At 41.5% G+C, this 19,304-nt stretch overlaps 1 protein-coding gene across 1 annotated transcript in view; it reads right to left on the bottom strand.

Moving 5' to 3' along the window:
- LOC121524837 (synaptic vesicle glycoprotein 2C-like) overlaps nucleotides 1-19,304 on the bottom strand; it is an 85,577-nt gene that overhangs the window by 57,084 nt on the left and 9,189 nt on the right. Inside the window, exon 2 of the mRNA XM_041810352.1 lies at nucleotides 1,466-2,374. Within this exon, the coding sequence (XP_041666286.1) occupies nucleotides 1,466-2,072 (607 nt within the window). The 5' untranslated portion in view covers nucleotides 2,073-2,374. The remainder of the gene's footprint in view (nucleotides 1-1,465; nucleotides 2,375-19,304) is intronic.

A 19,304-nucleotide genomic window follows, 5' to 3' on the forward strand; every position in this document is an offset into this window, starting at 1 on the left:
GCGCAATTTCCAGCAGAAACACTCAAAAAATCTTACAGAACGACTTCCAAGAAGAGTGGAGGCTGTTATAGCTGCATAAAGCCAGGTGTACACTGTGCAATTTTCCTGCGATTCAGCCACGAATTTGGAATGGTCTCAGTTGGATCGGGCGTCATTTCTCATGCTGTGTACAGTGGCATACAACGGCCAACCACAGCCCGTTGTATAACCGTACGACCTGCTCCTGACTGGCCGTGAGGATTTCTGGCATGTTTGATATTTTGGTCGTACAACTCCGAAACACAAACAGAATATACAACTTTGGGGGATTGTTTTCCTTTGTAAACTGTCAGACAGCGTCCTAAATTCCTCGTCCCCCGCTATGATAAAGTAAATAAACGGGCAGGAAATATTCCTATCCGCAGACCTGCAGCTCACACAGATATGGTGCTGTTTGTGTGTGAGGTAGAGAGAGGTAGCAGGAGAGGGAGAGAGAGAGGGAGAGAGAGAGAAAGCGGGAGAGATAGAGGTGGGAGAGAGAGGATATGACTGGAAACACTTCACCCTCAGACTCTGAGACTTTTCAAAAAGGAAACTCAGCAGGTCTCTGTCACAGTCGGTCCAGACTTCAGTCGCACAGTGTGAGCACTCAGGTCGTGCACAATCATCGGATCGTACAGTGTGAGCACACAACTCGTGCGTGATGGTCATGCGTCGTAAACGATTCAGTCACACAGTATGAGATGACATTCTGCCACGACTGTCGTACGGTCGGCTTGAAATCGCACAGTATATACCCGGCTTAAGGGGGGGAGACTCCATATTAAAGTACATGTGTGTGAATATAATGTCCTTACAGTCCCTATTGGTTAAATGGTCAGTTTATTTGCAATCTTGGGCAACAGCACTAGATTACTTTAAATCCCAGAGAAATACAAAGACATCTCTGATTGGTGAAGCTGCGAGTTGGCTGCTACTGGTAAAGTTGACGTCATGGAAAAAGTGGGTGGTAATTGTTGGGCTCTGTGGTGACAACAGATGGCACCACATACCTCACTTGGCACCTGATCAACCAGTAGAAATTTTTCCAAAGAATGCAGTTGCAGTAGACAGTTTGCCCCTGTAGAGGGCAGTTGCCGGGCACACTTTTTAACTGCTCAACAGTACTACTAAATTCCCATATGTTTTTAATCTAAAACAAATGGTATCAGGGTTCAAATCAAATCAAATTGAAGTGTGGGACATTGAAACACTCACATCTTTAGTTTTGGGTATGCTTGAACAACTTCAAAAAGTTGTGAGGCACAGATGGCTTAGTGGTAAGGTTGCGCCCCTTGTCTGCAGGAGGTCCTGGCTTGGGTCCAGCCTATGGCTATTCCACCACATACCCCCCCCCACACTCTCATCCCTGTTTCCAACTCTATCTACTGTCCTATGTCTCCAATAAAGGCAAAAACTATTATGCTACTGTGATCAAAATCCTTACCAAGCCATCCAGCTCCAGAGTTGGGGACACACATGTCTGTCTCAGCACTCGGCAGGACAAATCCCACCACGAACACCTCCACGCCGTCCGACATGAGAGCCAAACCAAGCACGAAGAACAGCTGCCACTGGAACCTCCCATGTCCACACTCCTGCATGATCAGCTCGTACTGCTGAGCGAGCTCCTCCTCATCGGCCTGTCTCTCATTCTCCAGCTCTTTACGGCTTTTAAGGCTGTCAGAAACCGGCTGGCCTAGAGCCACCTGACTGTCCCGCGGCTTCCCGTCGTTGTAGGCCGGCACGCCTTGGTACTCCCCCTCGTAGATCTCGTCTTCATCATCGTGGCCCTCCGTGGCATCGCTGGAGGCCCCGTCCTCGTCGTTGGCTGCATTGTCAGCATAGTGACCGTCCTGCTGATTGTAAGAATTGTAGTTGTCCTCTTCTTCGTCCTCATTCTGGAAGCGGTTGTAGCTGCGATGGGCCGAGTATTCATCTGAGGCACGGTCCACGGCTTTGTTGAAATTTTTGGAAGCGTGCCTCTTGGCTTCTTTAGCGATGTCCTTGGCACCTTTTACCAAGGAAGTCCTGTTGTTATGTGTTTCATCCATCTTGGCACAGATAGGGCACTGATGTCTTTAAATTCAACACTATCGAGCTTTATTCCACCAGGGGCTACAAAAGTACGCTACCCAATTCTCTTTGTTTATGATCCTCTGTTCCCAGAAAGATCAAGACTTAAGGCAGTTTATCAGCGCTGAAAAGTCACTCAGCTGCCAGCAAACTAATGATTAAGTAACGATGTCTAATTCCATTGGACGGGAGCAGCCAGACTGTGCTGAAATGGAGACAGTTGATCTCAAATGGGACTGATCCTCGGTCCTGTCAGAGCTCAGCAGAAGAGACCATCAGCCTGCAGGGACACAGAGAGAAAAGCAGGTTTAGTGTGATGAAAAGCTGTCTGTCACAAATAGTTGACTGCAGGATTTCTTGGCACAGAGAGAGGAACTTCAAAAGAACATTTGGACACTGAGTCAGCCAAGCTTCCCTCCGACGCTGATACAAACTGTTATCTGTTGCTACTGAGGAGGAAAAGCTTTATGAGAAGGGAAATGACAAAAATGGTTCATTGATAATAAACTGGGCGATGCCAGTAGATATTATCAGAGTAAAAGCCAATTACCTCTGTAACAATGATAAGAGAATCACAAATGTTTGCACCAAAACAGGCTTCAAATGGATGTAATATTTCTTAGATGAATCAAATCCATGAACAAAAAAAACAATAAAACAAATACATATGAGGGAAATAGACAGCAGATCTGTAAAAACAACAACCAGACCCTAGAAAACAGTTAAAAATTGTGATGTTCAGTGATACTAGAACTGAATAATATATCACTTTTATAACCATAATGGTTATGTGTGAGTGTTTTTTTTGAAACTTTACTCAAATGATTTGACAATCATCCCTTATCTGCAGAGTTTTTTCAGTGCCTTTGGACTTTTGACACTTTTGCACTATGAGAGAAGTTACTGACACAGTTAGACAAGTCCCACCTGTGCAGACGACAACCAGATCCACGAGTTTAACTATTTTCCCAGGCAAAAGTCCATCTGATATCACCATCAGGACTGAGCACTGTGCCTGACAGAGTTTGTGCAAACAGACAGTGATGCTGTTCTTGTCAAATACACCAGCGTGGGTACCAGATGTGCAGGCGCCTGAAATACATGAGACAGATCTTGCTGTAGAAAATTGCTAGTCCAGTTTAGGGTTTGCTGTGGTGGTGTGATCTTTGTTGAAGAAAGCCAGCATACATGGGAACTGACAGGCACAGAGCCTCATCTGTGTCTGTGAGCCAAACAAGAGCAAGAGGAAAGGATTTAATACAGGGTTACAGTAAATATCAAACAAAAGAAGCAAACCAAGAGGGAAACTAGGACATGGCAGCATATGGGTCCAAAAGGTCTACTGATAATTCATCATTCTTAAAATGAATATATTGGGGTGCAGGTGGCCTAAAGGTTTGAGGCGCGCCCTGTATGTGCAGTCGGCCTGGGTTCGGGTCTGGCCTGTGGCACTTTCCCATGTGTCTCTCCCTGGCTCTCTCGTCCCTGTTTCCAGTTCTTTCCACTATCCTCCTCTGACAATAGAGGCATAAAAAAGCACAGACCATCAATATAAATTTATGTCTAAATCCTAGCTTTTATAAACAAACTAAACCAAACTAATGCATCATAAAATAATTCACCTGAGTGGTTTTAAAAAACAAGAATGAAGCTATGGCCCAAACCGTCTCCCCTTCCTCTCCCCTTTCCCAAACGCTTAGTATTGAAGGTCTTCCAGATGGAGATGTGTGTCAGGTTAAGTTATTGCACTTGATCCACTCTCCTTTGATGCGCCTACATGAAAAACACTGAGCAGGAACAGCACATTCCTGCCTTCCTATGCAGACAAGGAAAGCCTGAGCCAAGGAGAGATGCAGCAAAATACCCAGAGCAGAGCAGGTATCAATGACAACAGAATGACTTTGATTAAGACAGAAGAAGAAAAAAGGAGGAGCTGGGGTGGAGGAGGGTTGCAGAAAGGGTGCAGCAAAGCGTTGTCAGGCTAGAACAGTTTAAATATGGAAGCATGAGTGCAGTATGCCAACAGTGTGCTTAGAGGAAATCAGCTGGCTGTCAGCTGATTATCAGCTGATCTCAACTGTATGGCAGTGTTTGACTCGCGGCCTACCTGAATCAACACTGTATGCTTGATTTATTTCTTTTGTAAAAATGAACATTTTTATAGTCGATGTAATGGGAATTCCTTTGACTTTGCTTTCACAAACCAATCAACAACAAACCAGTAGGATTGTGCATTAGTCCAAACAGTTCTGATTACTGATCTCAAAGATCAATCCCCTCACAGATGCCCCTACTTCTTGAGGTTTTTCAGTGTTTCTTGGCTATTTCAGTGTTTTGCCCTGGCAGCTCCTCCCGTGATTTACACCCGGCCCACTGATGAAGTCTGTTTTTCCCCTGTTGTCAGCCTGCTGATGACATGTCAGTAGGAGGCCTAATCACAGACTGTAAGGGCTGAAAAACCCTGGAGCCTGGTGTGTACACATCCATCTGTTCGACATAAACAAGCTTTAGTCATCATCACCGTCCTCGTTAACAGGAGCACAGTCAACAGTCACCCATAATGACCTCTCAGATACCGTAGCATCTCTGCATTGGCAAAAAGGTCATGTTGACCCCCAGCACCTCCATCATACTCATGCTGTCTGAACACAGAGGCTGAATAAAGGTGATAAAAGGCATCAGTGCATCTCCAGCTCTTCTCTCTGATCCATGAAAAACATTTAGCAGAGGACAAACTGAAGGAGCAGAGAGGACGTTATACTGGGGATTCCTGATTATGCTTCATTATTCAGTTCCACTGAATAAAGTTCAAGTAGTCATACTAGATATCTTTATTTGCAGAATGCATTCATAAATATTCCATTCTTGAATATTTGTGCATCTGGGACCATGTTTTCTGTCATATCTGGGTTATGTTTGGAGGCTGGAGCACATGTCAGCATGTATGACTGACTCCCTCAGGGTTCCCTCCACTGTGGCCTCTCAGAAGACTTGTCAACACATCAGGCCCGGGCCGTCTGTCAGCCAGACTGCAGCCAGTCGTCTCCAGGCTCGAAGACTGCTGCAGGAGAAAAAGCAGCGAGCTCTGGGCCCTCACATTACACTCCAAAGCCCTTTAGCTGCACTGTTATTGACAGGCCAATTACAGAGAACATACAGACAAAAACAAATATGTGGAAAAGACACAACTCTTTCATGAAAACATTCATCAGACCATCTAATAAATCCTTTTCATAGTGTTTGCAATTCACAGATTTTAGCTCACAGCTACACTCTATGGCTATCTTACCCTCCAAGATGTACAAAGGTGATGATGGACGTAGAGAGAAATGAGCCAAGCAGTGGCGAAAGTGAAGTCTGCAAATTCAGCAGTCAGGGGGCTCTCAATCAAAACAGTAACAAAAGATGACAAGCAGAGATGCAATGCTCAGCTCTACCCCCATGCACCCTTGACTTCTTTTGAATTAAGGACTGAAACTACCACCATGTGAAATCCAAGTGGTCCTTTTTGTGTTTTGCACTAAAAGAGGTTTCTGTCTCGCCACTCTGTCAGAAAGCCCGAATCAGTGGGAGGGCAGAAGAGATGGTTGCCCGTCTCGAACTTTGTCTTATCTCTATATAGGATTGTTGGAGCTCAGTCAGAGTGACCGTCAGGTTCATGGTCATCTCTCCTACCAATGCCCTTCGTCTCCAATTGCTCAGTTTTGCCGTATGACCAGCTCTTGAAAGAGTCCTGGAGCTGAGAGCACCGGCTGGTCATCACTTCAGTCAGTCCTATCTCCCACCTCCGACGTAGCTACGAGCAACTTCTTGGCTCGATCGTGGCTACGTCTGGTCTTATCATACGTGTTCATGTGAACATTTGCCAAGAGGTTGAAGAACACCAGTTCTAACTTCATTCAAACTTTTGTATTTGACCTGAATAATAACCACTCTTATCAAAGAAAAAAATATCTTTAATTGTTCATTTGCATTCTAAAAATCCTTCTTTAAATGAAAATGTTTTGTTAAAAAACATAATTAAAATGGGTTAAGAATTGCTAAAATTGGTTAATAATGGCAAAAAATGTTGGAAAAGGTGGTGAAATTGAACTTTTAAAGAACATAAACGGGTTAAAAGTGGCAAAAAATAATCAAAAATAGGTTAAAGTGGCTAAAACAGGCAAAAAAGTGGTCAAAAGGGATTAAAATGTGGCTGAAATAGCTTTAAAAGGCAAAAAAAATGGTGGAAATGAGGTGGAATGGGATCAAAAATTGATATAAACTGGCAAAAATCAGTTGAAACAGGCAAAAAGGGGTGTAAAAATTTTTACACCTCTTTTTTTCTTTTTTAAAGTTGTTGATAGAGGCAATAATGGGTCAAGAGAGGCAACAATAGGCAGAAAGTGGCAGGAACTGGTGTGCGGTAAAAACAGGCATAAAAAGTGATGGAAATGGTTTAAAATGAACAAAAAAGGGTTGTAAGTGGCAAAAATGTGCTAAAATTGACAAAATTGGTGTTAAAAACTTTGAAACAGTGTAAACATTTGGTAAAATTGGTGTGTAGTGGCAACGATCATGACTACACCTGGTTCAATCGTGACTACACCTGGTCTTAAACGTGCACTTCTTCTTAACCAACATGTTGTCTGATAAATTTTAACATGTTTTTCATGGAATTTGAAACGACCTTGAGCATGCTACCCCTTGTTGCCCCTTGTGCCAAACTTCTTCCATTTGAAAAATATAGCGGCCAATGTGCTCTTGGGAATTTTCAGTATGACAGAACTTTTTTGTAGCCTTCCCCAGACCTGTGCCTGTCAACAATCCTGTCTCTCAGCTCTGCGCTTCCTTTGACCTCATGGCTTGGTTGCATTGTCAGCTGTGAGCCCATCTATAGAGAGGTGAGTGCCTTCCCAAATCATGTCCAATCAATTTAATTTACCACAGCTGGAATACAATCAAAGAGTAGAAACATCTCAGCAAGGATCAAGAGAAATGGGAGGAACCAGAGCTAAAAAGGGTCTTAATACTTGTGTCAATGTGATGCTTCAGTTTATATTTTTGCTCTGAGTCCATTTTTGTTACAGTACAATAAAATGAGATTGATAATTTACTGTGCTGGTAAATGCTACATTAATTTTTATGTTTAACAAACTGATTATTCAGCATGTGGATGTAATTTGAGTCAACCAGGTTTTCTTTAGTTGAACTACAGGCCTAGAAAAAATGATATTTTCTTTAAAACATTTGTGTCTTCTACAGGAGCATATGCCATCATTTCATCCTCAGAAAGCTTGTTAAGGTCTACCTCATGATCAAACCTGTGTGGAGAAGCTGAATTGGACTTTTACTTCAGTGTCTTCACTGTTTAAGCTCCATGTGGTCTCCTCTGCCTCTGGCTCCCCCAAAACAAGATGGCAGCAAAACCCTGAATTCAAGGCCTTGAAAGAGCAGTAAACATACAGGTAAGTTCATAACTTTCAGATCAGATTCAGTGTAGGAACCACCAAATATTAGGGGTCAAAAAACATTAATGAAGGTGAAACAGAAATGTTTTCTACATCAGTGATACTCAGTGTTGGGGGGGGGGGGGTGTCTCGAGACACTGAGAGGGGGTCAGAAGACGCCTCCCAAAAAACTAAGAATACTTGTTTTAATTCCATTGTTGCCTCTGTATAACAATTTTGCTCAATTTTAACCCATTTTTATCACTTTCCCACCAATTTTTCCAATTTAAGGCATTTATGCCACTTAAAACCCATTTTTGTCAATTTCAAACCCTTTCCATCATTTTTTTTCTCTGCTTTTTTTGCCACTTCTAAACCAAGACTTGCCACTTTACACCTAGTGTTGCCTCTGTTGACCCATTATTGCCTATATTAAGTACTTTTACTACATTTTATGTACATTCTAACCATATTTCACTGTTTTATATGCTAACTGTTGCCAGTTTAACCCATTTCTGCCAATTTCTGCCTATTTTTCTGTCTCTATTACCCCTTTTGGCCAGTTTATATCAATTTTTCATCCCATTTCACCAAATTTTTCACCTATTTTTGCCAAGTTAAAGTAATTTCAGTCACCTTTTAATCCCCTTTTACCACTATCTATGCTTGTTTCTGCCACTTTAACCCTTTTTTGCCACTTTTTGCTTATTTTTTTCTTTCAATTTCAGCTACTTTAACATCCAATTTCACAGTTTCCCCCATTTTTTGCTATTATTAACCTATTTGTGACATTTTTTAACCCATTTTATTTCTGTTGTTAACAAAAGGGATTTACATTTTAAGAAGGCCATTTACCACACAAATAAATAAACTGCTTCTTTGATAAGAGTGATTATTTTCAGGTCAAATATAAGATATGGATACCGCAGCTTAACTTTACAATGGACCATGAATTTTCTGACCTCCATGGCCCCCCAGTGTGGCTGGACCCAGAAAGCTCTCCCCTTTATCCCCCCTTGTCTGCACATGTTTATTCTTGATTGTGCATGGCTGTGTTCAACCACCTTAAGGTACCGTGGGGGTCCCCGGTCTCTGGCATCCTTATTTTTGGGGTGCTGGGCTGAAAAGGCTAAGACCCCCTGGTCTAGATGATGCTCTACATGTTTGTAATTGAATGCATTCTGATGGCTCATCAGTCTGCAGCATCTGCTCCTAAAACACCATCAGAAATGTGTCAGATAAATAATAGTACAATGATTCATATACAGTTGATGGACATCCTCAGCAAAGATGAGAAAAAAGAGAGAAAAACAGAGAAAATACCTCTGTAATAATCCTCGTAGCATCAATTTTATAGTTTCTCTATTTCAATAGAGGCACCATAATGCAATACAGCCAAGTGGTCTTATGGTATGATTAGGTCTGCAAATGGAAGAACAAAATCCATATTTCATATCCTACATGAGGCTTTACACACTATTCTATTAGTATCTGCAGTCCCTGGAGTGGAAAGCATACACTGAGGTGTTGAGACTGGGTTAAGTGCCCAAATAGACAGTGGCAGGTTGATGTATGGTGTTTCTGCTCACCTTTGCTCTGCGGGATTAGATAAAACATCAGTTTGAATCCGTCATCTGGACATAAGCACCCAGGCTCCACAGCGACACAAAGCAGCCCAAGAGATTTTGGTGCAATGCAGCAAAGAAATGAAGTAAGAAATGGGATCTAACTAACTTTAAGACACGGCCAGATGATGAGACACCGACTGCCGGCGGCCATGGATGCTTCTGCACACCAGGCTGAGGAGATGAATCTCACCATGCTATGTCTGCAGGACACTAATAAGTTGTTACACAGCATCATTGCCTACTATAAATTTGGTCTGATCATTTAGAGTAAAAATGACTAGTTTGAGAAGTTTTTTTCAAGCCCATGCTTTTTTAAATTTAGTGCTACTTGAGACTAAGTTAATCTCTTGCTTCTAACACCTCTTCTTATGATAAAACCTATTGTTGATGCAGCCTGATACAAAAATGGCACCGGCCTCAGTGTTGTGCCTGAGTATTCTTTAACTTGTTCACATTTTGGATTAATTGTGAACAGATTAAATCAGTTTGCATCAATTTACAGCACCCAGCATGCATTTAGGATGGCCAAAGAAGCTCACAATTCACAAAATTAAACTAAGACCAGTTCTTATGACCATTTAAAGGGGTTTGTAAGCAAACTATCTCAAGTTTAATGCAAGTTTTGCTTTATGAAGCATTTAACATTGGCTGGAAGTCAGTCCCATTTGTACTGGACTTGAAATGACTCATTTGGTCAATCTTGAAAATTATCTTCAGATGTGTTTCCACCAAGCAATCTGGTGGTTCAGCTCAGTTTGGTATGGCATGCAATTGTATGAATTTTCACTGTCAAAAACTGATAAAGAAACCAAAATAATTGATCCATACCATCCTGCTTTCTGACACCCTTGTGCTGTCATGAAAAAATTCTCAAGTTGTACCTTTAACAAATTTTTCTAACAGCTATTAGCATGCCTTAGACATGTCATGGCCCACACTGCAAAATCTGGGTCTGACCAGGCTCCCTCAACTCAGGCCAGATAGAGCCGAAGACATCCTATCAAACATGACCATATATTTCCTAAGATATTCAAGTTTTGGTCATTTTTCTTTAAACCACTTCCAAACAACATCCTACACTGCACAATTATGAACAGACACACGGAGGTCTTTTCAACAACAACTACTCTCCAAACTGCCATTGTACATAACACTGACCTAATGAGGGAGAAAAGCTGTTTAAAAAAGTGGTGCTAACAGGCTGCTTCACTCTGTGAGCAAACAGTGAAATAGTGCAGTGGGGTAAAAGTGAGGAAGGGAGCAAAGCGTGCTTTTATGCTCAAGACAAGGAGAAAGAGGCAAAATGTCAATCAATCTCCTCTTCTAATGTAACGGAGTCTACAGGTGAAGTGTGTGAAGAACATTGCAGACTGTAGTCTCTGTTAACCCTCTGAGACTGATGTTGTCGTGTAATTTTTTAACCATAAATCATAGCCTCTCACTTCCTCTAAGACAGTATTACTCAAGCCTGCTCAACCAAAGAGCCAAATTGTTGAAAAATACGTTTGTAAGAGCCACAATCTAAGTGGTGAAAAGTGGCAAAAGAACCTTGAAGTAGCAATAAAAATAAGTTAAAGATGGCAAAACTGGGCAAAAAAGCAGCAAAAATTGATGAAAAGGGAAGAAAATGGGGAGAAAAGGTGGAAAAAGAGTCAACAAGTAGCAAAAATGGGTGAGAAGTGACACAATAATGAGTTACAGGTGGCAAAAAAAAGGTAAAAAAAAAAAAAAGGAGTGAAAAGTGGCTAAAATGGGCAAAAAGCAGTCAAGAGTGGCAAAAAGGGCAAAAAAATAAGAAACTAGTAGTATTTACTGGCAAAAGGCAGCTTAAATGGGCAAAGTGTAGCAAAAAAATGGAAAAAAGGGGCAAAAATGGGAAAATATGGGGGGGAAAAATAGGAAACTAGTAGTATTCAATGGCCAAGGTAGCTTTGTGGCAAAAAAAATTGGGAAAAGTGGCAAAAAGAAGTGGCAAAAATGGGAAAAAAGTAGGGGAAAAAAAGTGGTATTTAATGACAAAAGGTAGCTTAAATGGGTGAAACGTGGCAAAAAAAAACGTAAAAACGAGCAAAACAGTTTCCCTTTTTAAATGTTTATGGGGGAATAATATTTAAAATTAAGATATAGAAGAGCCACAAATCATCACAAAAGAGCCACATGTGGCTCCAGAGCCACGCGTTGAGTATCACTGTTCTAGAAGCTTGTCTTTGTGCCTTTCTAAAGACGCTGTCCATGCCTTAAAACTCCTTATGGAAGCTCTTCTAGCAAGCCTGGAACCTGGGTGACTTTCCAGGGTCTTTAAAGATTAAATCCACGCCGGCAACTCCTAAATCGGTTATTTTTTTATCCATGTTATTAAACCATTTTCAACTTTTTCTGCTGCAAGCATCTAATGCTAAACACCCTTACATGTACTGGTTGGCTACTGGTACTATGTTGCAGCCCAGTTTCGATACACATCCTTAATGACAACAAATGAAAAGATCAAAATTCACGTTTCCAGCAGCTGGCTCCACATTAAGCCCCTAAAATTTTGTGTATTGCTCTTAGAAGTTGTGTTGTCATCAGGTAGAAGCCAGTTGAATCATAGACTGAAGCTACGCTACTCCATTTGCATTCAGGCCCTAGAGACACACATGGTATCAACAATTTTCAACAAATGCATGACTCAAATGAGGATATTTCCATCTCTAACTATTACCACAGTCTTCCCTAAACCTTTACGATCATATTTGTGCAAATGGTATTTTTATTCATACCTGCAAGAAATTGCCCAAAGTGATGACTCCACAGGGAGAACCAGACCATCACTAAAGTCAGCAGATCTCCTGGTTAAGTTAGATGGCTGAAAGCAGCATTGTTTCTGTCTGTAGCTGGCTACCTTTGTCAGCAAAAAGCTCTTTAATGTTGCAGTATAAAACCATGCTCCATGTACAGACATTTTTTCTCATAACTAAAGCAAAGTCCACTTTGCAAACTTCCCAGAACTCATTTCCAGCCAAGCAGCTCCTCCAACTTTGCATTTGACGGCTGAGACTAAAGGTGAACGCCGTGTTAGACCTCATGATTTGCTCTGAGAGTTTCTGCACCGAACGCCTGAGAAGAAAATAGCCAATCAACTCACTGTGCTGCAACACTGAGAGACCTTTTTATTAAAGAGAAGAAGTGAATAATGGTGCAAAACAGGCAGAAAGATCTCTGTATAATCCCCTTTTTTCTGTAGTTTCTCCTCCTCGACTGCCAATCTTTCCTTCTTTTTCTCCCCTGCTTTCATCTGAGTAAATTTCAAAGTTATCTTCTCGATGGCCGTGCAGAATCTGAACGATTTCCCTCTTGTGTTGACATTTCATTATTCATGATAGGCTAAGCGTTCTCCTCCTTATGCAAATGGTCATTATTGCTGACATTTGGAATTCTTTGAGCTCTAGAGATAATTCATAAAAGCCAAGTCCAAATGTCCGGTCCTTTGTTGAAGAAACCTATATGGCAATTTCACACGACATACCCTGCTGACGTCGGGGATACCAAACATGAAGCTACCGACTCACAACCCTGCCCTTTCCCCCTATCACCACACCAGCTAATATCGTTTACGGGGGCTTTTATTTCCTCTTTGATGGCGCCTTCTGCTGTGATGCAGTGATCGGGGTTATTATAACAGCACCCTTATGATGTGATTTTAGCAATCAGCAAAAATTCCTGCGAGTTCTGAATCAGCAGTCCACGGAGAGAGAAGAAATGATTTCCTCGCAGTCGTGCTGTCATGGCCCGCTGACGCCGTCCGGCTACGTTCATTAATCACTCACAGAGTCGCACTCATATACAGCGGATGCACGGACACACATACGCTCTGCAGGTGCACGCTCAAAAACCTGGGAAAGTGCACGCCAACACTGCAGGGAGAAACTCAGAAAATATTTGTTTCTGCTTTGTTTTAAAAATGTTTTATACAGTGCTGCAAAGAACTGTTGAAGAAAGATGTAAGATGGATAGGGCCTTAGATCTGCATGTGACCACATACTGGTTGGCAATATGTAAATGCAAGTGGTGTGTGCAGAGCCCTGCAGGCTTTCTGCGGTGCCCACAGATGGCTGCAGTGAGCATTTGCTAATGCACATCGTGTGAATGAAAGTGCACGCCAAGCTCAGCAGCTGCTACATGAAGTCAGGTTAGGGTTTGCACAGAATAAATGAAGGATTTCCTACGAAAAAATACGGCTTAAAATATGATGAATAAGGTCTACACTTTATGCTCTCCACAGAAGCCTTGATTTAATCTATGCAGACCTGAGTTTGTCCTTTAGGATAGTTGGGTTTAGCTGCTAAAGTGGGTCATGGAGCTGTGGGTCATGAATGTGTGTCTGGAGGAAAAACAGAGCAAAAACTTCATGATGTACAGAAGCTTAAGGTAGGTAAATCAATCAGGGCTGCTTGATTACTCACTAAAAAACACCTTGAAAAACAAGCATAATATGGAAATAAGAATGTACAGCCCCTCTGTACATGTCTGTGAAGTGAGGAGACCAGTTGTGGAGTTTTGGGAGAAGAATGTTGTCCCATTCTTGTCTAATATAGGATTCTAGCTGCACCCTAGGTCTTAATTGCCGGATTTTCATTTTATGATGTACCAAATGTTTGCCATCAGTGACAGGTCTGGCCAGTTCAGCATCCAGACTCTTCTTCTATGAAGCAATGCTGTTGTAATGGATGCGGCTTATTTAGCATTGTCTTGTTGAAATATGCAAGGCCTTCCCTAAAAAGCTGTCTGGAGGGTAGCATATGTTTCTCTAAAACCTCTCTATTCTTTTCAGCATTGATAGTTCTTTTCCAGATGTGTAAGCTGTCCATGCCATAGGCACTAATGCACTGATCATCAACTGGCGGCCTGGGGGCCATATCAGGCCCCCCAAAGCTTCCAGTCCGGCCCCCGAAAGATCATTACATTCAGAGAAGGAGGAAAAGAAGATGTGGTTTTAAAAGTACATGTTGGCTTTAAATATCTGCAGCTGCTAAATCCACTTCAAAATGATTCATATGTAACAGTTTAATAATGATTTCACATCTGCTCAGAAATTTACTTGTCAGTCATAATTAGTAGACAGTTAAATAAAGGGTAAAGGTTGGCAGAAGTGCTGCAAAAATGACCAGATAAAGTGGTGAAAAGGGGTTAGAGAGGGGCAAAAATGGGTGATAAGTGGCAAAATGGCTTGTGGAGTGGCACAAAGGGACAAAATTTGGCAGAGAAAAAGTGTTGAGAAGTGGTTAAATGTGGCAAAATTTGGTACAGGATGAAAAAACAAGGAAAAAGTATCAAAAATTGGTTACAAATGACCAAAAATACAAACAACAAATGAAAAGCGGCCAAAAAGTGGCAAAAATGAATAACAGAGTAGTTCAAAGGGGATAAAACATGCAGGAAAAGTGGGTTAAAAGGGGTTAATATCTTGCAAAAATTGGGTTACAGAGGCAACAAGGGGCAAAAACGATCAAAAAGGGGTCAGAAATGAGTTAATGCTGGTCAGGCCTGTCTCCTTGTGGCCTGCTGCATTATAGATAACAGGAGTAGATCTCACTGATAATGACTAAAAATGTCCTGCATTTTGAAAGAAAATACAAATACTAATACAATAATACTCTAATTGGACCAAAATATTTATTAAATTTTTGTGAATTTGAGAGTCTGGCCCCCAGAGTTTTTGTCAAGACTAAATCTGGCCCTTGTGTAAATGTACTTGATGACCCCTGCACAAATGCAACCCCTTACCATCAGAGCTGCTTTGATCTGTGCATTGAGGAAAAAAATAAAATAAAATTTGGTTCATCTGACCACAGAACAGTCTTCCATTTTGCCTCAGTCCATTTTAAATGAGCTCCTTGACTCCTTTGCACAATACAGCTTTAACTTTCATGCCAGTCAGGAACACTCCCGTCATACATTTTACAGTTTTACTGCAAAATATATATACAGTTTTACTTTGTGAAGAAGGTTCTGCTCAAAAGATGCTCCCTGGGTTAGCAGAGCAGCATGCGTTGACTTTCCAGGGAATGTGTGGCTAGTAACCCCAACATGGATAGATGCATTAATGGCAATGCAAACTGAATACAACAAAATTAGTTCAAAAGCAATTAATCCATAGTAGCATGAATCTGAATGTGAGGGTGCAACAAGCTTATAAAGGAAGAGGCTGGGGTGGAGGAGGTTCAGATTTGCCATCAGCAGCAGCAGAGTGGTGCATCCACATTAGTGCAAGCAGGGATTATTGGGAAATACGTCGTATGTAAATACACCACTGTGTTGAGAGAGAGAGAGCTGCGATTGGCTGTGAAAGGTGATCAGCTGATCATGGCTGGGTGTAAACTCAGCCTCTCCACAGATGGAGATGAGAGCTCTTAGAAAGTGACAGAGACCTGGGCTATGTCTTAGAGGTAAATCCAAGGAAAGTGGGGCAAACGAGTCACCTCTTGCAAATAAATAAGGTGCGAAGGACTCATGCTGATGTCTAGACTTTAGTACACTTTGGACAGCGCCCAGTCTAAACACAGCAAACCCTGTTGCTGATACATTCCTCCATGCAGCCTCCCAGCCTTTTTGCATGATGCAGCAGGGTCGCTGCTGACTTGTTAGCTTGGGTGCTAAGATAAGCAGTGTTAGCTCTCTGCATCAGTTATGTTTACATGGCTGTCTCTGACATATTGACACACTGCCCAGTCACAGTGCCAGGATTACTATTTCAGATGGGCCCACATAATTTTAGCTGGGCCTGTTAATATCAAAAGTTTCCCCTTCTTATAGACTAGCTTTTGTCAGCCTCAGGTTCCAGACCCCCAAGGGGGGTGCAAGATAATTCCACTTGAATGAGGAAAAATCTAAATACACCTAATAAATATAGGGTAAATTGCATGATTTTAAATAGGGAGGGGCCTTACTTGTTTACTGTCATTATTTTGACCAGAATTCATTTTATCAACTGAGTTCGTATGAGCTGAATTGTGTGCACACAAGATTCTGTTCAGACACACAGGGAAAAAAAAAACAGAAAAAAACTTGCATTTGCACCATTGAAGACTGATCCATAGTGGGTTGCAAGCCGTGCATATTCAGGCAGCATTTTGCCAAGCTGAACATCTTAATCTTGTACTTTCAAGGCCCAAACACTAATGTCCTTCTCCTCTCTGACAAGATCACAGTATTTAAAAGAAACTTGGAAGAAGTTAGTGTTGAAATGTTCCCTGAGCTCGATGACTTAGTTACAAACTAACCATTCAAACAGTGACAGAAGTTACTGCCACCCACCTCAGGAGCCTGCTTGTAAGTTTCAATAAGCACTTCCCAAAAGATGACACGCCAGAGAAATTCAACTGGATGCACCAGCCTTTCACCACCTACACTGTGCATCGCCTGCCATCAGAGCTACGGGACGCCCTGCTGGACCTCACCTCTGCTACAATACAGACTTCCCTCTCAAACGTAGGGCTATCAAAGCTGAAACTGATGCACAGTATCTATTAGCATACATATATCTATACAAAAAGACATTTACTGTGCTGACATAAATTAAAGTCCCTGTGTGTCTTAACACACTAGGTATGTTGGAATAAGGATGCTGTAAGCATGTAGAAATGTGTGTGTGTGTGTTGGGGGGGGGCACTGAGGTCAGCAAAATCATGGTTCAAGTTAAGCTGTGATAACTTTATATTTAACCTGAGTAATAACCACTCTTATCAAAGTAACTAAACCATGAGTTTCATTTATATGTGTGCTGTTGTACAATGTATAAGAGGGAAGTAAGACAACTTCTTTAATGAATAGAATAATTGTCAAAAATGGGAAAAAAAAGTGGTTAAAACAGGTAAAAAGTGTCAAAAATGTGGAAAGGAGGCAAAATTAAGTGGCATAATTGGGCAATAAGTGGCAAAACAGTGGGAAATCAGGCACCATGATCAAATAGCAGCAAAAATTGGCAAAAATGTTGCAGAATTGGCCAAAAATGGGCAAAAAAGCTACATGGTGGAAAAGTGGCAAAAATCGGTAAAAAGGGCAAAGCTGGATGAGTGGCAAAAAAAGTTGATAAAAATGGGCGAAAAGCAGCAAAAACGGCCACATTTGGACAAAGAGGGTGAAAAATGGGTGAAAAAAAATAGCAAAGGGCAGCTCAATTAGGCAAAACGTTACAAAAAGATGTTGCAAAAATGGGAAAAATGGTTAAAACAGGTGAAAAGTGTCAAAAATATGGTAAGGGGGAGAAATATAGCGGCATAATTGGGCAATAAGTGGCAAAAACAGTGGGCAAAAATGGGCAAAAAGCAGCAAAAATTGACAAAAATGTTGCAGAATTGGGCAAAAATGCGCCAAAAAAGCTACGTGGTGGAAAAGTGGCAAAAATGGCTGGATGAGTGGCAAAAAGAAGTTGACAAAAATGGGTGAAAAGCAGCAAAAACTGCCACTTTTGGACAAGGAGGGTTAAAAATGGGTAAAAGGCAGCTTAAATAGGCAAAAGGTTGCAAAGGATGTTTTAGAAATAGGTTAAAAGTGGCAAAAATAGGTGAAAAGGGTAAAGCTTGATAAGTGGCAAAAAGAAGTTGACATAAATGGGCAAAAAAATGGGAAAACACATTGCAATAATGGGCAAAGCATGCAAAAAGTGACAAGAAAATGAGCAAAAAGCAGTAAAAACAGCTACATTTGGACAAAGAGGTTTAAAAATTGTAATGAGTGGCAGAAAGTTTTGGCAATAATGGATGGGAAAAAAAGTGGTGATATTAATAATACCAACATCAGAACCCAATAAAAGTGTTAGCCAGGGTGCTAGCACTAATGCTACTGATGCAACACACATTAATAAACCACAACAGTGGAGGGCCCATTCTCTGAGTTTGTCAGAGCCACAGCCAACTCTGTGGGCAGGCCTGAGTGGAAGTGATGAAAAAGGACAGAGAAAGCTATTTGACTATTAAAAGTTATGAAATTAAACAAAACATGATGGAAAAAACCCAAATACCTATAAAGATTTATTTTCATTTATTCAGCATATCATTCAGAAATATAGTACTGGAGTTAGATTTAGAAGTAATAAAAGCAGAAGAAGAGGAAATCAAAGTGTATTTCTTAATTGGTCTTTCAGTCTGTTTGCTTTTGCTTTCAGCACCACAGACAGCGCTTCATCCATCCACACTGGGATGGTGGTGGGGTACATTGGAAACACAAACGTTATCTTTGGGGTTGCGACTTAAAAAGGCTGAGATTCACTGTAACAGAGCGCTTCTTATGATAACAGCCATGCTGCCTTATTAAATTGCAATTTCAGCTAGATTTGATGGCTGTTGGGCTGTTTGATGAAAGTAAAAAGCTCTAGAAAATTCATTCACAGTGTTGTGAGTACTGTAAGAGGGGAGCATTCATGTGGTCTCACCTCATGAAAAGGTCAAACACGACCCCATTAAGTGCCTATCACATTTGGCTTCATCCTTGTACAGCAGGAGAATGTTGAAACACATCATCCATGTTTATGGAAAACAAATTGACAGTATAAGCTAATGCATCATTAAAAGAGGAAGCAAGAATCTGGAAGTGACAGTAAAAATCCTGCAGGTTTGGGGGAAGTTGAAAGCAACCTTCAGTGTATTTCCTCTCTGAACAGCTTGATCAGCCTCCACAACATCTGAAGAGAAACTTTCAGACACTGCAAACTCCGCTTTTCCCCAAAAACCAGGCTAATGATGGAGCACTTAAAACGTGCAGCCCCTGGAGGCTGCAGGAGAATCATGAGTGCCGGGGGGAGCAGAAGATTCAGGGTTTAGATTAAAGTAATGAACATGAAGAACATTATAGAGCAGCATTATGCCTCAGAGCCAAGAGATACACTGAGCACAAAGAGGAGCGGAAACATAAATTCATAGATTCTTAAATGTACTGCTGCAAAAATGAACAAACACAGCTCTTCATTTGGGTTCTCCTGCTGATGTGCATGCACGAATACACTCGCACACCACGGACGCACACACAAATACACAGCTGCCTGATTGCCTGTGTATAATGATGGCTGTGGGGGATTGCTGGAGTCTGGCCAGCTGCTGGGGGGTCCCTGTGTGGACGTCCAAACTGTAATTTGATGGAAAGTATTTCTGTGTCTGTGCCCAATGGTTCTTTTCAGTGG

The sequence above is a fragment of the Cheilinus undulatus genome, linkage group 17 (genome assembly GCF_018320785.1).
Source record: "Cheilinus undulatus linkage group 17, ASM1832078v1, whole genome shotgun sequence".
Lineage (NCBI taxonomy): Eukaryota > Metazoa > Chordata > Actinopteri > Labriformes > Labridae > Cheilinus > Cheilinus undulatus.